Raw genomic sequence first — 20,234 nt, forward strand, 5'->3', positions numbered from 1 at the left:
TGTTTTTTATTTAATGTTCAAACTCTGTCATATAAACATTTTACAGGCAGTCATAGTCAAGGAAGTTAAGGAATGTCTTATTTTTAAGATCTGTGCAAGTGGTGCTCAAGCAAAATTCTTAAATTTTAGACCCTCTGAATATACACTACCTGACAAAAGTCTTGTCGTGGATCCCTGTTGTAAAAGCAACACATAATTCCTTGACTTCCAGTTGATAATTTTGGAAATCATTAGGAAATGTGGCAGAAGGTAGATTTTTCCAATGAATCATCTGTTGAACTGCATCCCAATCATCACAAATACTGCAGACCAATTGCAACCCACATGTACCAAAGATTCTCACAGAAATCTGTAAGGTTGGGTGAAAGAGGAATCATTGTTTGAGGTTACAGTCAGTCGTGCGAGAGATCTGCAGAGTGGATGGCAACATCGACAGCCTGAGGTATCAAGACATTTGTGCTGCTCATTACATTACAAACCACAGAAGAGGGCTACTTCTTTAGCAGGATAGCGCTTCTCATACTTCAGCCTCCACATCAAAGATCCTGAAAGCAAAGACGGTCAAGGTGCTCCAGGATTGGCCAGCCCAGTCACCAGATATGAACATTATTGAGCATGTCTGGGGTAAGATGAAGGAGGAGGCATTGAAGATGAATCCAAAGTATGTTGATGAGCTCTGGGAGTCCTGCAAAAACACTTTCTTTGCCATTCCAGATGACTTTATTAAAAAGTTATTTGAGTCATTGCAGAGATGTATGGATGCAGTCCTCTCATGGGAGTCATACACAATATTCTTTTTTTTTTCCACTGCAGCATGACTTTATATTCTATACTGGACATTATTTCTGTTAAGTGACAAGACTTTTGTCTAAGCGAAGTCAGACCTTACTGTCCTAATTGAATCATTAAAAATCAAGGCATGCATTGTCATATTGTATTTTGGTAAAATAAGCATAATCTAGAGGCCTTTGCCTTTCATATAAGCCACTTCTGATACCAAATAATCAACGAGAAGTTGAGTTATTATTTGTTGTTTTGTCAGATTGTGTATGTAGTTTGTGTCTACAGCACTCAATTTGTCACTTAACACTTGTCTTGCTAACAATATTTTGTAGTAAAATGTACTGCACTGACTTCCTGACATTGCCACATATATAGAGAGAGAATATTTTGATGAGATCAATTTCTCATTACAACAATGTGAATGACACTGATAAACTATCATGACTTTGGACATAATCTTAAAATAATAGGTAAAACTGGCCCTACACTTTTAGTATATTCTTAAGTAGTTGCACACAATTCATTCTTTTCCTATATATTCTTATGTTATGTTCCCTAAAACTCAAGTACCTGAGGTCTAAAAACTATTTTAGAGAGGAACTTGAATATATATGAAAATACTTTAAGAACAAAACATGTTACAAATTTACTAGCTGAATACAATTACTGCAATCGCTATAATAATATTAATGTAACTTAGATTAGTTTTGATCACAAGACACACCAACTTTTCTCCTTACAGTTTAAATGAACATCCATAACATGCTTAACTTTAAAGTAGACTATGCACATGTATAAACTGTACTCACCATGGTATTTCAGCACAAAATGTGGTTGTAAATTTACGAACACTCATTTTCATATGAGACCGTCACATAAGCTCTGCAGCCGAGCGCTACTTGACCCACTTGACCAAGAACTTGACCTCGGGAAATCTCGCGAGAGCTGCAGCGATGGCGCAGGAAGCTGTCAACTGTCGCGATACTTGCTGCGGTCGCTGAACTGTGTGCGGTGGGAGGGGAAAAAATGGCCGCTCGCGGCAGAGCGACACTCGCAATGATGAGCGACAACAACACAAACATAACCCTCTCAAAATGTGACAGCTGACCCGAACCGACACCAGCACACACGCCGGCTTCCGAACGGATGGGTATCGCGGCCGGTGGCGGTGGAGGCCAGGAACGACAGCGTTTGTGTTTCCGTTGTAATTTGAAGGAAATAAGTGAGTTAGCTATCCTGCTAACGTTAGCCGCGCGCTAAACTGGAGCTGAACGAATCAGAACCAGAACAAGATACACGAAAACAGAGCACAGGAGCTGCATTATCACTGCTAACATGAGCGGACCGAGTCAGGACAGCGAGCCGGAGGCCAAAGTGCTTCATATTAAACGGCTGTACAGGTAAGAGCCCTAACAAAAGCACCGGTACTGTCAGGAAATCTGTGTAATTTTTATACATAGCATGCTTTGTTTGTGAGTCAGAAGTGTGTTAAAACATATTCATTAAATTGAATGCGTAATGAAACACTTGACGTTTAAATTAATCGTTCGTTTATTTATTTTCAGACTCTGTTTATGATGTCTCATGTTGAAATCTTATATTATTTGGCATGTGTGGCATGAAATTATAACCATTAAATCTAAATTTACTTTGTGATTTATGTCAGTGGCTGCTCTTATGCTAGCAGTAAACGGGCAGATATGTTTAAATAAAACGAAGAGGCCAGAATTGTAACCCAAATGCAGGTAGAAAATCTGAAGCATCTCTACTCGCAATGATTGTTAACCCTGTGAAGCCTGACTTTGAAATGATAGTCAACCTGAAAAAATGAACTTTTAGTATCATTAGTGGTAATCTGAAAGGAAAACGTACACACTTGTGAATGTTTGTATGAAAATTGAGATATGAGGATTTGATGTCTATAAAAAAGAGAATAGGTAGCTCACACCTGAGAAGGAAAAAAACAATGTATATTCTCAAAATATTTCATAATATTTGTCATTTATATATGACCGACAAATAGGTAAGTTTTATTTCCAGTCATGGGTGTAGCGGATATTTTAAAAGTGACAGGGTTGATTGATACGGTCATGGAAAACTTTTTTTAAAAGTCATGGAAATTAGTTTAACAATGATCTGTACACTTGAATTAGAGCTGCGCAATATTGGAAAATCTGACATTACGATATTTTGTATTTCTGTGATATATATTGCGATGAGAATACATTTCACCAGATGATTTAACAGGTTTATTGATTGGAGGCATTTTGTAGAGGATTGAATCCCGAATAACAAATAAATGACAAGCGTAGATAAATAAAATATAGTAAAGATAAAGTGAGTTATAGTTTTCAGGTATTCACTATTCAGGTACAGATATTGCATAATTAACACTGCATAGTCTTCATTGTATATTCTTTATTAAAGTTACAAAAAATTTCTTGTGGCCGGATGTTTTAACGTTTGAAATATTAAAATGTTCACACAGTCACAGGCCTTAAAGGGACAGTTCACTCAAAGATTAAAATGTTCTCACTATTTACTCACTCTTCACTTGTTTCAATAGGAGTTATTAAAGTTTATTATTTTTGTGTTCATTTAATTTAAAAAAAGAAGAAAACTCATTAATGTTTGAAACAAGTGAAGGGTGTAATGAAAATAGCAAGTCATTTTTGGGTGAACTATCTCTTTAAAAATACATGCAGATGATAAACTTTTACTACATTATGATTAAACTATAATCCAACATTGCATATCCTGTGATGTGACTATTGCGGATGCACACATTGCGATATCGATGCTGAAACTATATATATTGTGCATCTCTAACTTTAATATAGGTTAGTTGTTTTTGCAAGTTTTTGGCCAAGGACAGAAAAGAAGTACTCACGTCTTTAGTGAAGCATTATCAAAATCAATTTTACATAGATATAAAAACAAATTTAAACAAAATAGATTTTTGTGTGTTCTATGATATGCTGTAATAAATTTAAACGTCATTGTTTTTCTTATTATTTACCATGCATATGTGGATATTTCATGAAACATTATGTCATGAAAATGTACTTAAAGTTCTGGAAAAGTCATGGAATTTTAGTAGTAAAAATGTTTGTGAACCCTAAAGTGGGAAGACAGCTGAATGAGATCCAAAAGTTTACGTTTATATAATTATTAATCACCTGTTTTTAAATGGTCTGTCACTAAAGGTGAAGTAGACGTATCCCCTACCCCTGTCTCTAGTAGAACATAATACTTTTTTTTTTTACTAAAACCTTAGTGCTTGATTTAGAAAATGCAAGGTCTAAAATTCTCTTTCTTCAACTTTGAGAGTCATAATACAGCTACAGACAAAACAGTGAATAACCGTGAATCCTGATGATACATTTAGGTGTCATGAAGCATCAGCTCATGTTATGCCTAACTTTAAGTGTGTTACAGGCACATTTTATGTGGAATTTACACACGTTAAGAATTTACGTATCCTATATAGGCATGGGCCGGCATAAGGTTCGGACGGTAGGATAACCTTGGATAAAAATACCACAGTATCACGGTGTTGTGACTGCAGCTCTAAAATAAGTTATTTTCAATGTCTGTGTGAAAAAGCACCAATTATATTTTAGGAAACATTTATAATATTTTGGAACTGTAAACATGTCGGGGAAAAATAATTCAAATAAATCATTGACTTCTGCTCTCTTCTTTGATTTCAAAAACACAGATTTATTTACAACACATAAAAACATTTAACAAGCTCTTACATATACCTTAAGAATGGTATAACAGAAAACTTTAGTGGCTTTAAAACCATGACTTTTCCAAACCGTGGTAAACCTTAAAACCAGTTATCGTCCCATGCTTAAATAGAATAAGATTTTTTTATGATTGCACCCTTATTATTGAAAAATAAAATCACACAAAAGCTCTTAGGTTTCCAATAGGATATTCATTCATTCATTCATTTTCTTGTCGGCTTAGTCCCTTTATTAGGCCGGGGTTGCCACAGCGGAATGAACCGCCAACTTATCTAGCACGTTTTTACACAGCGGATGCCCTTCTAGCCACAATCCATCTCTAGGAAACATCCACACACACACTCATACACTACGGACAATTTAGCCTACTTGATTCACCAGTTCCGCATGTCTTTGGACTGTGGGGGAAACCGGAGCACCCAGAGGAAACCCACGATATCGCAGGGAGAACATGCAAACTCCACACAGAAATGCAAACTGAGCCGAGGTAAAACCAGCGACCTTCTTGCTGTGAGGCAACAGCACTACCTACTGCGCCACTGCATCGCCTCCAATATAATATTTAGATGAAAATCAGACTTATTCTGTTTTAATAAAAATATAATCTAAAATATAATTGGAGAAGGTTAAAAGCTTTTATATTGTATTATTAGATTTTACAAGTTATGTTTTTTGTAATAAATAGGAAATGACAGCACAGTTTAGGCTTTTAATATGTTTATAATTGTTGTGAGACTACTGTGCTTGTTATATATTATTCTTCATTTTGATGTGTTTGTGTAGGGCTGTGGTGGAAACGGTGCATAAGTTGGACATTATAATCAGCGGCAAGTCGTCGTACAGGGAGGTCTTTAAACCTGAGAACATCAGCTTGAGGAACAAGTAAGCACAAGTTTATTATTTCTGCAACTTCATAAGACACAATCCAACATAATGCATCAGATTATGTTCCATTTACATTAAAGTGAGCTTTTTCTTTGAACTACTTTCACATGTACTTTCATTTAGAGATGTGCAATATAATGAAATGTACTCACCGGCCACTTTATTAGGTACACCTGTCCAACTGCTCATTAATGCACATTTCTAATGAGCTAATCACATGACGGCAACTTATTAATGCATTTAGGCATGTAGACATGGTCAAGAAGATCTGCTGCAGTTCAAACTGAGCATAAGAATCAGGAAGAAAGGTGATTTAGGTGACATTGAATGTGGCATGGTTGTTGGTGCCAGATGGTCTGGTTTGAGTATTTCAGAAACTGCTGGATTTTCACGCTCAATCATCTCTAGGGTTTATAGGGAATTGTCTGAAAAAGAGAAAATTTCCAGCGAGCGGCAGTTCTGTGGGCGCAAATGCCTTGTTGATGCCAGAGGTCAGAGGAGAATGACCAGACTGGTCTCAGCTAATTGAAAGGCAAAAGTAACTCAAATAACCACTCGTTACAACCGATGTCTGCAGAAGAGCATCTCTGAATGCACAGCATTACAAACCTTGAGGCGGATGGGCTACAGCAGCAGAAGACCAGACCGAGTGCCACTCAGAACAGAAAACTGAGGCTACACTTCGCACAGGCTCACCAAAATTGGACTATAGAAGATTGAAAAACATTTGCCCGGTCTGATGAGTCTCGATTTCTGCTATGACATTTGGATGGTAGAATCAGAATTTAGCATAAACAACATGAAAGCATGGATCCATCCTGCCCTTTATCAACAGTTCAGGCTGCTGGTGGTGGTGTAATGGTGTGGGGGAGATTTTCTTGGCACACTTTGGGCCTATTAGTACCAATTTAGCATCGTGTCAACCCCACAGCCTACCTGAGTATAGTTGCTGACCATGTCCATGCCTTTATGACCACATTGTACCCATCCTCTGGTGGCTACTTTCAGCAGGATAATAGGCATGTCATAAAGCACGAATCATCTCAGACTGGTTTCTTGAACATGACAATGAGTTCACTGTACTCAAATGGCCTCCACAGTCACCAGACTTAAATCAGTAGAGCACCTTTGGGATGTGGTGAAATGGGAGATTCACATCATTGATGTACAGCCGACAAATCTGCAGCAACTGGGTGATGCTATCATGTCAATATGGACCAAAATCTCTGAGGAATATTTCCAGTTCCTTGTTGAATCTATGCCACGAAGGATTAAGGCAGTTCTGATGGCAAAAGCGGTCCAACCCGTTACTAGTAAGGTAGTAATTAAGTGGCCAGTGAGTGTGTATTGAAATGTGTATGTATATTATGAGATCTCTTATATAGTTATATTAAATGTCTGTCATATTGCCCAGCCATACTGCAATTTTGTTTGAACATATTTTCTTTGTCTTATTTAACCAGATTGCGAGAACTTTGCGTAAAGCTGATGTTCCTGCATCCTGTGGATTATGGACGCAAGGCAGAAGAGCTGCTGTGGAGGAAAGTCTACTATGAGGTCATTCAGGTGATCAAGACCAACAAGAAGGTACATATCATCTCACTGGGCATGTTTCATTAGTTTAAAGGAGTTGTTTGCTGTTGCATTTGCCATCAGGCTGAACACCTGCTTTTATTTGCAGCATATTCACAGCCGCAGTGCTCTGGAGTGTGCCTACAGGACGCATCTGATTGCCGGGGTGGGCTTTTTTCAACACCTGCTGCTCTACATCCAGTCACACTATCAGCTGGAGTTACAGGACTGCATAGACTGGACACATGTCACCGACCCGCTCATCGGTGAGTCATGCTTTCATATGTGTCCCTGAAGCACTTTGCAGGGGTATGTTTGTAGGAGTAGCCAGCAATACATTGCATGGGTCAAATTGATAAGAATCGTTAAAATATTAAGTAAAGATCCTGTTGCATGGAGATATTTTGTAATTTTCTTACTGTAAATATGTTAAAATGTAATTTTTGATTAGTAAAATGCGTTACCAGGAACATAAATTGAACAACTTAAAGGTGATTTTTCCACAATATTTAGATTTGTTTAACAATAGATTTTCAAATAGTTTGGCCAAATATTGTGCTATCATAACAAACTGCATCAATGGACACCTTAAATAGTCAGCTCTTTAATTAAGCAAAAAATTGGTTATTTTCACTGGTTTTGTTGTCCACGGTCACATATATCTATATTTAAAGTAGCATTCTAGCATTCATTGAAAATATCAAGAAATTCTAAAGTTAAAAAAATGTATTGTATCGTAAAAGAAATTATGTTTATGTATAAATAAGTTATCAATTAAATCAATGTTAACTATAATCTTTGTATTCATATTTACAAAATATATACATTTGATAAGACTTTTTTACTTTAATTATTAAGTATGATTAATATATATGGCTATTGGTTGTTGTTTGTGAATGTCATCTTTAAAAAAAATAGCAGTTGTTAGGAAATTCATGACATTTTAATGGCAATACATTTTGGGAAAGGTAAAAGGAATAATTGCAATGTATTTTTAAATTTTTTTTTTTATATTTTAGATTTTATAAGAAAAAATTGAAGTAGTTTTTAGTTTTTTTTATTTTGAGTTGTGCATGTTATAGTGATAATAATAATAATAATAATAATAATAATAATAATAATAAACTTGATTTTTATATAGTGCCTTTAAAAGTATCAGCTCAAAACACTTTACTGACATAAAATGTGCAGCAGTAAAAGATGCATGGATGAATGCAAAAACTAATTAAAAACGCATAAAATAATAATAATAATAATAATTAACATTAAACGCGTTGTTCTGATAAATCAAATGTAGTCACGTTAAACTGCATAAAAATTTTACTTATACCTAGCTAGAATGCTATTTGGTTTGTTTTCCAGTTAACATTTATTTCGTGAAACAAATACTGGTTTTACTTTTAAGTTTTATTGGATAATTTGCCCACAGTGTCTGTCTATTTGACTAATTCTTCTGTTGTAAGTATGACTACCATAATATAGATGTTACAGCCCAAATTCACAATCACTGAGAACTTGAAAAATTTAGCAAAGTCAAATATTGTTATTGCTTTGGAAAAATCCACTCCTGGAAAAATCACTGCAGTTAAAGGTATAGTTCAACCCAAAATAAAAATGTACTCTGTTAACTTACACCCTCAAGTGGTTTGACACTTTAATGAGTTCCTTTAATATGTTAAACTCAAAAGAAGATATTTTGAAGAAAGCTGGAAACAGGTAACCATTGACTTCCATAGCAGGAAATACAACATCCGTGGACGTAAATGGTTACAGTTTTCCAGCTTTCTTCAAAATATCTACCTTTATGTTCAACAGAAGAAAGTCAGAGAGGTTTGGAACAAGTGAAGGCTGAAGGTGAAGAGGTTACTTCATATCTTAGTGAATGCAATTTTTTTTTGCCAGATCTAAAATAGAGAATTAGCTATGGAAATTCATTCTCTTTTGTTAGTGTCTTTTGACAGTTTCTCTTTAGTTTTTTTGTTTTGTTTAGTCTCTTTTGACAGTTTTTAAAATTTGTTGCTCAAATATTTAGAGAATACTATATCGCAAAACCTCTGGTATCCCACAGTATACTTCACAATGTTAACGTCTAGTAAAAGCACCATGCATGAAATTGTATTGTTTTTCTCTGATTAATGACTGTAGGTCGTAAGAAACCAGTCTCAGCCACCTCTAAAGAGATGGAATGGGCCCAGATGGCGTGTCACAGATGCCTTGTGTACTTGGGAGATCTCGGTAAGTGTGTTCTCGCTTGATATTAAATAATCAGCCTTTGAAAAGCTCTGTCTTGCAGTGTGATCTAATGTGATGATTAAACCGTTTAATTTGCGATTCTGCAGCGCGCTACCAGAATGAACTGGCGGGAGTGGAGGCCGAGCAGCTGGCGGAGCGTTTCTATCACCAGGCCCTGTCTGTCGCACCTCACGTCGGTGAGCGAGTCCTTGCTTCTCACATCCTCCCCACAACACCTTGCACTGGATGACATGCTTTTGATGATTTTTTTGGGGCTGTTAAACTGCATTTTAATTCTCGTATAATTAATTCACTGTTATTTTATTTTATTTGAATGTTATGTCAATGCGTTGAGGAAATGTTTTGTTGTTTTGTTTTGTTTTTCCGCAGGCATGCCGTTTAATCAGTTGGGTACGCTTGCCGGAAGTAAATTTTATAATGTGGAGGCTACTTACTACTACTTGCGCTGGTAAGGAAACATAGTTGTGCAATATTTATTGGCTGGGATAAATTATGTATGCGGTTTTAATGATGTGCGAGCTGACATTGTGTCACTCGCGTTGCAAAAAACAGATAAAACCGCATTCTGAGAGTCCCAAAGACTGTGCAATGAAGCCTGTTAAGCCTGGTTTATATTCAACGCGTCTGCTTGTTCGCTTGAGTGCGAGCGGTGAATGTGATGTCATCGCGAAATTTGCGCGCGACATGATCTCGGAGTGCATGTTTTTTTTTTGAGACTTGAGCAAACAGTGCTTCACGTGCAGCACCGCAGCTGATTTGAGTTGAATATGTAACACATTAAAGAGATTTTGTCTGAAACAGTACGACTGTAGAGATATCTTTATGATTCTTGATCATAGGGATAACCTGATGATCAATAATTCTTGGCTAGAAATTGCAACAGCCGTGGGAAAGGATGAGAGTTTTAGTTAAAAGGTTTGGAAAAACCTGAGGGATGAGTTTGTTAAAGCCAAAAAAGGCCATGGCAAAAGTTGAGAACCAGATACACAATTACAGAATATGTTTTTCCACCATTTATAGGTTTCACACTAATGTATTTTGTTTAATTTTGAATTTAAAACAATTTAATAGTTACAAAACTATAATTAAGGAACTAAATTTTTCTTTGATAACTGGAAAGGAATATCTGAACCTATCAGTTTACAACATACTGATGTCCTGTCTTTCTAGGCTTTATTGGTGATAATTGGCAGGAATGTTGGATCATGATTGCCTTTTTAGCATAAGTAGAGGACAGAAACTAGTCAGACAATAATGTGTCAATTGTGAAGCAGGCTAAAAAAAAAAAAAAAACATCTGTTTTTTTTTGTAAGTGTAATTTTTTGCTTTTATTTTTGCGATAATAAAACGTATAATTGTAGAGTACATGCTTTTTAGCATAAGTAGAGGACAGAAACTAGTCAGACAATAATGTGTCAATTGTGAAGCAGGCTAAATATTAAAAAAAAAACATCTGTTTTTTTTTAAGTAAGTGTAATTTTTTGCTTTTATTTTTGCTATAATAAAACGTATAATTGTAGAGTAGCCCGTGTTCTGGTGTCATTAATATTTTAATAAATTATAATAGGTAGAACTGTCCGAGATATGAACAAAAGCAAGTGATGCATCAAAGTTGGTTATACAAATATTTATCATCATTAAAATAATTTATTAAAGTAATTAGTTTAAAAATATTGAATGATATTAATGATAATGAAACTTCCTACTTCTCCCTTTATCCTTCTGATTTTACAGTCAGTTTCTTTTGACTTGTCTGTTTTGCGTGGTGCACCCGCAGTCAGGAGGTGCGCGATGCAGCACCAGGCGAAAGTATAAATCCAGCCTTAGAATAATGTTCAAGTTAGGAATTAAAAAATACCCCTTCCTTTTTTTTATATATATATTTATAAGATTTGATTTAATTAAAGGTGCCATATATTGTATTGGTCTAATAAGTTGAGTTGTTCTCTGATATCTACATTGTAGGTATATGGCCTAGGTAAGTTCAAACAATCTCCTGAAATGATTTTATATGCTCATTTATTACTCCATAAAATGCCCCTACAATCTGAAGCTCCATAACTGACCATATTTGGATTGGTCGTGTATATAAATAAGCTCCACTCTGACGTGCAGCTTTTACAGACACATACACACACAAACACTGCATGATGTATGCTGACCATGGAAAATAATAATACTTAATAACTATTTTAATGATAAATTAACAAAATATAAGATTAAATATACCTTATGCCTTTTTTGGAGTGGAGCTGAATAAATGTATATTCGAGAAACTAGAACGACGAAAAAATTATGTCTGAGGCTCAAGCTATGGTCATTTCCATATACAAACTATGCCTTAGTATACAAAGATTGTCTGTAGGGCACCTTTAAGTAGTATCCCACTGCTGTGTTAAGTGCTGTTTTCTTGAATAGCAGTATGTGAGTGATATCACAAATTATCACCTTAAAATTTTAACTTTCTATCTGACATTTTTGTCAAAATTGAGTTATTGACATTCTTATTAAATGATAACTTATTTACATTATGGGATTTCTTTTAAGTTGTTTACATTTTAAGACTTTTTATTAAAAAAAAAACTAATGTTACACACATACTGTTTGCTATGGAATGCAAAAACTTTAAAGCTCAATATTTTAAAATCATTCAGAACGCACATAGAACCTTATGATTACAAGGTGACAAAAACATGGCTTCATACAAACCAAGAGCAGAATATTTGTGGTTATCACAGGAACATTTTTGCGTTTTAATTATAAAAGATTCATTTGTGAATAAATCATTTGATTCAGGGATCCTGTCATAGTAACAGTGGGCTTGTTCAAACACCTTCAAGAGTTTGCATTTTACTGCTTATCAACTTTTTTGATTAACTTAAAGTGCTCTATAAATGCAAGTGTTTACACATTTATTTTAATTTCAATACTATTTGTTTTAATTAAACTTTTTAATGTCTGTCCAGTATTCCCTATAACGTGCAACACAATTTTGTAATGTCCAAACTGACCCCACTGTTTTGTTTTTGTACAATCAATTTCTATTCTGTTCTTAAGTATCTTAATGAGGACACTTCCGGACACATAACAGTACTTTTATATACTTACAATTTGACTGTATTATTTGTGTTTTCTATAAGAATTGCTCATGAGAATATTTTATTTATTGTCTCCCTCTGCTGTTAAATAAAATTTACGTCCATGGATGTTGCCTTAGTATTTGAAAGAATTTAGATTACAACTTATATGACTTTTTATCAGTGTTCTTGTTATTTGTATATATTTTTTGTACAATGAATAACTAAGGGTGCTTTCACACTTGGTTCAATTGCCGGTACCGTACAAAGTGAGTTTGAACAAATCTTTTGAATGAATAAATCAGTGAATCACTCATTAAGACCTACTGGACATTTAGGGTTACTTTTGATTTTTCTATGACATTCCAAACTCACCCAAGGAGCCATCTTTTAGCATATTGAGAGGCCTTTTTATTAAATATTGCACACTCCTGCTAAGAACACAATCCTATTTATTCATATAAAGTTAAACTATAGACAAAAAATGCATACAAAAGCGTAATAGTAATAATGAATGAGCTACATGACTGATCTTTTCTTTTCCTCCTTATGAACTGTGGTTTTGAGTGATTAGCATTCCAAGAATCTGATAACGCTACATGAACATGAGCATCTGGTTTGTCTTGTTGAACAGTATTCAGTCAGAGACTCCCTTCGACGGTGCGTATGGGAATTTAAAGCGTCTGTTTGACAAGGCATCCAAGATGTACCACCAGGTGAAGAAACAAGAAATGAAGAAGCTTTCACCATCTCGACAGAGGTGTGTTTCCTCTCTTATATACTTATAAAAGACCGGATGAAGGAATGTTTTGTTGGCCTGTCCTTTTGTGTTCCCGTGATCCAACCCTGTTTGACTCATTTGCCACCTCCCTTTGTTTAACAGCATATTCAATGGCCCCTCATAAAGGCTTTAATATTACTACCAGTATTTCGACTGTAATAATGACAAAGCCTATATTATATGCAGTGCTCCGCATATATAAGCACACCCCCACGAATTTCTCATTTAAATTAATATTTTCATAGAATGCTGTACAATATAATATTTGTGCATATACATGAGTTTAGTCAGAACTGAAGACAAATTTGGAGCTTATCTAACAAAATAACTTACAATAATGGTTCAAAAATGAGTAGCCTAAATCTATATGCTAGAAAAGTATATTAAATAAAATTTCATAAGTAGCAAAAATCAATATACAATTTTGTCTGTTATCTGTTTTAATTATCTGTTTAGCAAATCTGTTCAAATGCACCAATAAATATTACCCATATTCACTGAGAAATGGATAAAAATATTCATACAATCGGGTGTACTCGTATATGCTGAGCCGTATGTATGTATTAGGGATGGGAAGATTAACCGATATGTATCGATACGCGGTTATGCGCGTTCACGATGCGAGTGCATCGGTTGAGCAGCAGAGGATGAATGAAATTTTGGAAGCAAATCGAGATGCATCGGTTTTTGCGAGATGCATCGATTTTTCCGAGATACAGCTTATATTTTTAATATAGAATGTATTTTTTATTTATTAACAAGTGTTGTCAACCTGTTTTTGGCGCATAATTTAATCGACCTACATAAAGTAAGCCTTAGCAACGGATTTGCGGATGTGCACACACTACAACTCAGTGTATCAGGTGTGCGGATGAAGCTAGTGAAGCGCCCTCAGAAAGCGCGAGAAGCAAAACAAACATTTTATTCCCCACTGAGTTTTAAATCTAAAGTATGGAAAGCAACATTACGGATTTAAGGATGGACGACATGACAGGACAAATGCAATTTGCAAAATGTGCCGCGCATCTGTAAAATACGCGGGCAGTACGACTAATCTGATATCTCACTTGAAGCGGCGCCACGGTGTTATTGTGAAAGCATCTTCCAGTGTTTCTGCATCCCCGGCTTTCGCACTGCTTCAACCAGCTCCAAAAGTGGTGAGAAAAGCATTGCAAGTTTTTTTTTTCCATGCGCAACAGTTCTGCTCGCTCTACGCCAATAACGAATGCTATTGCATTGTTCATCTGCAAAGATATTCAGCCTAGTGTCACGGAGAACGAAGGTTTTAAACACCTCCTCCTGTTAATTTTTATTTAATTATAATAATAATAATATTAATAATAATAATGATAAAAATAATGGGTGTCACGGTGGCACAGTGGGTAGTTTGACCACCTCACAGCAAGAAGATTGCTGGTTTGTTATATTTTTATTAGCCTGTTGTTTACAGTGACAGTGATGTTTCAAAGCAGCATAACACTGCTAGTTCACAACCTTAAGTTTTGAATAATCAGTGGCAAAATATATCTTTGTAAAACTTGTTTTCATAGTTGAAAAGTTAAATCACAATTCTTGTTGTGCAATGCTAATTTTATTTATGTTGAAAGAGTGCAAATATATACATATTTTTTTAATATATATTGCACTTATACATTCTGTTTATCTTGAAAATACTTTAATAATATGTGCTATATGTTCTAAAATGGCCCTCTACTGTAAACTGACACTCTGGCTCTGAGAGAAAAGCCAGTTTGTAAAAAAAAGTCTTGGTTTTGCTTGGTTTATAAATAATCAAACTCATTCAATGGCACAGCATCCTCTTTCACATCATCTCATAAACTTGATCTAATTAGTTAGTTCTGAAATATCGCATCGTATCGTGATATGGGTGTGAATCGTATCGTGTTGCATCGCAATATGTCACAAATGTATCGCTAATATATCGGATCGTATTCTTTGTATCGAGATGCGTATCGGATCGGCATTATAGCTTAGATGCCCAACCCTAGTATGTATGTATGTATGTATGTATGTATGTATGTATGTATGTATGTGTGTGTGTGTGTGTGTGTGTGTGTGTGTGTGTGTGTGTGTGTGTGTGTGTGTGTGTGTGTGTGTGTGTGTGTGTGTGTGTGTGTGTGTGTATGTATGTATGCATGTATGCATGTATGCATGCATGTATGTGTTTTTATATATATGTGTGTGTGTGTGTGTGTGTGTGTGTGTGTGTGTGTGTGTGTGTGTGTGTGTGTGTGTGTGTGTGTGTGTGTGTGTGTGTGTGTGTGTGTGTATATAGTAAGAGCGTTTTATTTACTCGCCTCCTTTGCCATAGTATAATACCGCTAACACCCCTAATACATACATACATACATACATATATTAGGGGTGTTAGCGGTATTATACTATGGCGAAGGAGGCGAGTAAATAAAACGCTCCTACTACATAAAAAGCAGATAATTGTGCACAATTCACTGCTTGTAAGTTTGCTGGACAGTCTTTCATTGACACTGAAGAAGGTATAGAACGAGCCACTATTTCACTACTTGGGAAAAATGCTGTAAAATCTTTGCCTCACTTCCTCTCAATTTGGCCATTAAACCGCTGGGGTGTTCGTGAGATTTTTTGATTGTGAGACATTTTCTCTCCTCTTGGCTGTTAAAGCAATACTTTTGGATCCAGACCCGAGTGTGTCTGTGGTGCGAGTTTTTTCCATTGCTTCTATTACCGATTACCTGTGAAAGCCGCGAATTATGTGCATATAGACTGTAACCGTGGCTGTTCTTCCCGCATCACTCATCGGTGAACAGCGCTTTAATTTTAAAGCCAATCGCAGACCTTTATGTAAAAATTAAAGATGCAGTTCATATCTCACTGCTTGTATTAAAGGACAAAATTGTATTACAAATAATATATAAAAATAATTATAGATTTTCATAAAATTTATTCTTGTGTTGTGAAGAAAAAAATCTAATTATGTATGAAAAGCATCGTCAATGAACCATGATGCACAGAGATATCGAATAGGTTCACACCCCTTTTATATGTGTATGTATAAATATATATATATATATATATATATATATATATATATATATATATATATATATATATATATATATATATATATATATATATATATATATATATATATATATATATGTATGTATGTATGTATGTATGTATATATATATATATATATATATATATATATATATATATATATATATATATATATATATATATATATATATATATATATATATATACCTGTAGTATGTTTTGTTATATCCTGTCATTTATTGATTTAAAATCTTGAATTACAAAAAATAAATGAAAATTAGGATTTTCTTATCAAATGCTGCTTTCTTAACTCTCCTAAAGTTGGTATTATCTTGTCTAAACGTGATGGTACATTTCTGAAAACATGGCAATTTTTAATTATTTTGTGCAAAAAAGCTTCAAATATAGAGTGGGCTGCTTTACATTTGATGCTTCTAACAGTACTCTACAGCGCCCTGGAGACAAGGTGGAGACTTGCATGGGCAAATCAGCTGTGATGTTAATCTGGTTGTTCTTGCTGCAGGTCAAAAGACATCAAAAGACTGCTGGTGAGCTTCATGTATTTGCAGAGCCTGTTACAGCCCAAGAACAGGTGAGAGTTTCAGCCTTAGTTCAAAACGTTAAATTATTTTCAAATCGTTAAATCAAATCAGCCTAATTGATTTCCTGTCACTCTTTTTTTCAGTCTGATGGAGACGGAGCTGACGTCGCTGTGCCAGTCTGTGCTGGAAGACTTTAACCTGGTGCTTTTCTACCTGCCTCTTCCTGCTCATGGCAGCCAGTCGGCCAGCGAGGAGGAGGAAGAGCACGACTCTGTTGGTTCTGTGCTTCCAGACAGCCTTATTTTCAAGATGGTGGTGATTTGTCTGATGGTGGTGCACAGCCTGAAGCGAGGGGGTGAGCGTGCACTGAAAGAACTGATTATGTTATTCAGTATCTGATGCTTATTTGTGCAGTGTTAAGCAAATAGATACTGCGTCAGCAACCTAAAAATAGTGTTGGAATTAATTCTTCAAGCATTTTAAGACATGCTTCATCATGCATAAGGCATATTCATGGTGAATGCTGCATTCTAAACAATTTAACATATTGTAACAGGATGAAAAATACATATTTGATTTATCTTTTTGGTTCAGACCAGCCAATATGTTCCTTTTTTTTCTCATTTCCTTACTTTTTTTAGCTATATAGTTTTATGTATGCTTTTTTAACATGCATATAGAGCCCTGTTATTTCATAATTGTAACCTAAACTGGTTTTCTCTAGTTAGTTTCTTCAATTAATCTAAAATACTTAATATATCCTTTTGTTTCAGCCTTAATTAAGTTAATGAAAAGCTTTTTTAATAGGTTTGATAATACAAATGCCTTCAAACAACAGTTCTAATCTTAATACCTTTCGCAAATGAAGCACTAACTCATCTGCTCATCTGTAATTCAATTCCAGCTTCAAAGCAGTACAGCGCCTCCATCGCTTTCACATTGGCGCTGTTCTCCCATCTGGTCAATCATGTCAACATTCGACTGCAAGCTGAATTGGAGGAGGGAGAGAGTGATGTCCCAGCCCTGCGCACCGATAACACTGGTACAGCTTTTGCTTCTGTGTCATGTTGTCTGTCTGAGTATAAGATGCTTTTGTATTTTTTATTTTTTTTTGTCATATCAGTGAAGAATTTAGTACTCTATTACATTGTAGCCTTATTTAGTTATCTTAGAAAGCAGCATGCTGGCTATTTTTTTGGTTATGGTGTCTTAGGGTGCTTTCACACCTGCCTTATTTAGTTCAATTGAATCGCACTAGAGTTAGTTTTCCCTCTTGGTGCGGTTCGTTTGGGCAGGTGAGAATGCAGCAATCCTACTTGAGTGCGCACCAAAAGCGGACTAATTAAGCATACCGAGACCTGCTTGAAGAGGTGGTCTCGGTACGCTTTCAAACAAACCCTGGTTCGTTTACAAAATAAACTTGACTGACTAAAAATTTAATTGAAAAATCATATTTAACTTTGAATATATTTTTGTGTGAATTTTATTTATTTATTTTTTAAATATTTGTCTAAGTAACTTTTATTGTAATACGAATTAGTTTTTGTCATGTAATAATGTTTTATTAATTTTGCCATGAAATAGCCATAAGTTGCTGATGTGGCTATAAATAACTAATAAATAGATAAACTTGACTGACTGCTTCACTTTAACACTGAATAAAGCACATAATCAGCACCTAAGGTGATCATTGTCATAGTAGTGTATGCTGTTGTTCAGCCGCAATGTTGCAGGAATAAAAATGTTTAGTTTCTAAAATAGACATTTTGTGCATTGTTGTCGCATGTGGTTTGGTCAGAAACTCTTTTTAACATGAAAAAGAGATCTTTTATACGCTGCGAGAAATGCTTTATTAAATTTTTGTGATCTTCTAGTCTAAATATCTTACAATTCTTAAATTAAGAGGAAATTTCTAGACATTTCTAGCCAAATATGTTAAAATAAAGTCAGTTTTTCTTTAAAACAAATCAAATAATCTGCCAATGGGGTAAGCAAAATAATCTTGTTTTTAGTTTTGATAAGATTATTTTGTTTACCCCATTGGCAGATTATTTTGATTGTTTTAAGGAAAAACTCATTTTATTTTTTTAAAACGACAATATTTTTTGCTTGTCTAGAAAATGCTTCTTGATATTTGGATTAGAAACTAGAATATATAAATATATATATATATATATATATATATATATATATATATATATATATATATATATATATATAATTATTATTATTATTATTATTTTATTTTTTTCTCCAGTTAAGCCTGTCGCAGTACTGCATTGTGTGTACTTGGGACATGGTGTAATAAGAATTTTGTAAAGCCTTTGTCTATTTTATTTCTCTTGTAACTCCTCTCTAACCGATGCATTTGTTGGCAGATGACGCTGATGCCAGAGATCACAGTAGTGCTGCTCTCTCAGAGGAGCGAACCCTGCAGAACGGCTCTCTGGAGGAGGATGACGATGAAGAGGAGGAGGAAAAGGAGAACGGGGAAGACGAGCCTAAAGGCAACGGAAGAACTGTGGCGACAAAGAAAAACCAGGAGAAGAAGAGATCAGCCGAGGAGAAGCAAAAACAGAAGCGGAAGTTCTCAAGGCTCTCCATGCTTCGCCGAAGACGCTGTGCTCACAAGGAGGATGAGAGCGACCTGAGTGAGGGCTTTGAGAGCGATGAAGAGGAGGAGGAGGAGGAGGAAGGTGGTGGCGGTGGTCTGGTTGATGGTCTGGGAGCCCCCAGGGTCCAGATGAACTCTTTAGGAAGAGACACACGGAAGGGGCCACTGCCGGAGGACGGCGGCTGGGAAAGCGGTTCAGAGGAGGATGAGGGTGGCACGGCTTTTGACGTGGAGACAGACTCTGACATGAACAGTCAGGAATCGCGATCGGATCTGGAAGACATGGAGGATGCTGAAAATGCACCACAACAGCCACAACAAGAGGAAAATGAGCAGCCGCAAACGTCTAGAGAGGAAAACGCCACCCCTCCAGTAACCAATGGGCCGTCTGTGTCTAATGATGCCAGTATCAGCAGTAACCTGCAGGCCATGTCCTCGCAGCTTTTCCAGGCCAAACGCTGCTTCCGGCTCGCCCCTACATTCAGCAATGTGCTGCTCCGCCCTGCAACTACCACTCCCCCTGCCCCAGAATCAAACCCCGCCCCAGTCCAAGAAATCACACCCCCTACTGGAGAAACGCCAAGAAACACGAGTCCAGAGATTGCAAACGGAACCAATGATAAGGGTACGTTACGTACACCCAAGTGATTTTGAGCAATATACTAGGGCTGCACAATATATCTATTCAGCATCAATATCACAATGTGTGTGTCTGCAACGGTCTAACATTAAATTGGGATTATAGCCGATCAACGATTGATAATGCATGAGATTTGTGAACGCTGCTTCATTCACATGTCTTTTATGCATTATTCCAGTTTTGCGCATAAAGTTAATTAGCATTTTTGGATGGAAACATAGCTATTGAAGACTAAACAGTGTTGTTTTACATTAGATTAATACATTTCTGCA

General features: G+C 35.7%; 1 protein-coding gene and 1 long non-coding RNA gene across 2 annotated transcripts in view; one reads left to right on the forward strand and one right to left on the reverse strand.

The window, feature by feature from the left end:
* The window catches only part of LOC141378322 (uncharacterized), a 32,067-nt gene extending 30,356 nt beyond the window's left edge, over positions 1-1,711 (reverse strand). Inside the window, exon 1 of the long non-coding RNA XR_012392535.1 lies at positions 1,593-1,711. This is a non-coding gene — a long non-coding RNA (uncharacterized lncRNA). The remainder of the gene's footprint in view (positions 1-1,592) is intronic.
* A 93-nt stretch (positions 1,712-1,804) lies between these two features.
* smg5 (SMG5 nonsense mediated mRNA decay factor) overlaps positions 1,805-20,234 on the forward strand; it is a 41,187-nt gene continuing 22,757 nt past the window's right edge. The window contains 12 exon segments of the mRNA NM_001024923.1: positions 1,805-2,183; positions 5,322-5,420; positions 6,887-7,010; positions 7,105-7,261; positions 9,141-9,230; positions 9,335-9,424; positions 9,618-9,696; positions 12,960-13,085; positions 16,690-16,758; positions 16,852-17,063; positions 17,613-17,750; positions 19,087-19,947. Coding sequence (NP_001020094.1) covers positions 2,119-2,183; positions 5,322-5,420; positions 6,887-7,010; positions 7,105-7,261; positions 9,141-9,230; positions 9,335-9,424; positions 9,618-9,696; positions 12,960-13,085; positions 16,690-16,758; positions 16,852-17,063; positions 17,613-17,750; positions 19,087-19,947 — 2,110 coding nt within the window. The 5' untranslated portion in view covers positions 1,805-2,118.

Source organism: Danio rerio, chromosome 16, assembly GCF_049306965.1.
Source record: "Danio rerio strain Tuebingen ecotype United States chromosome 16, GRCz12tu, whole genome shotgun sequence".
Taxonomy (NCBI): Eukaryota; Metazoa; Chordata; class Actinopteri; order Cypriniformes; family Danionidae; genus Danio; species Danio rerio.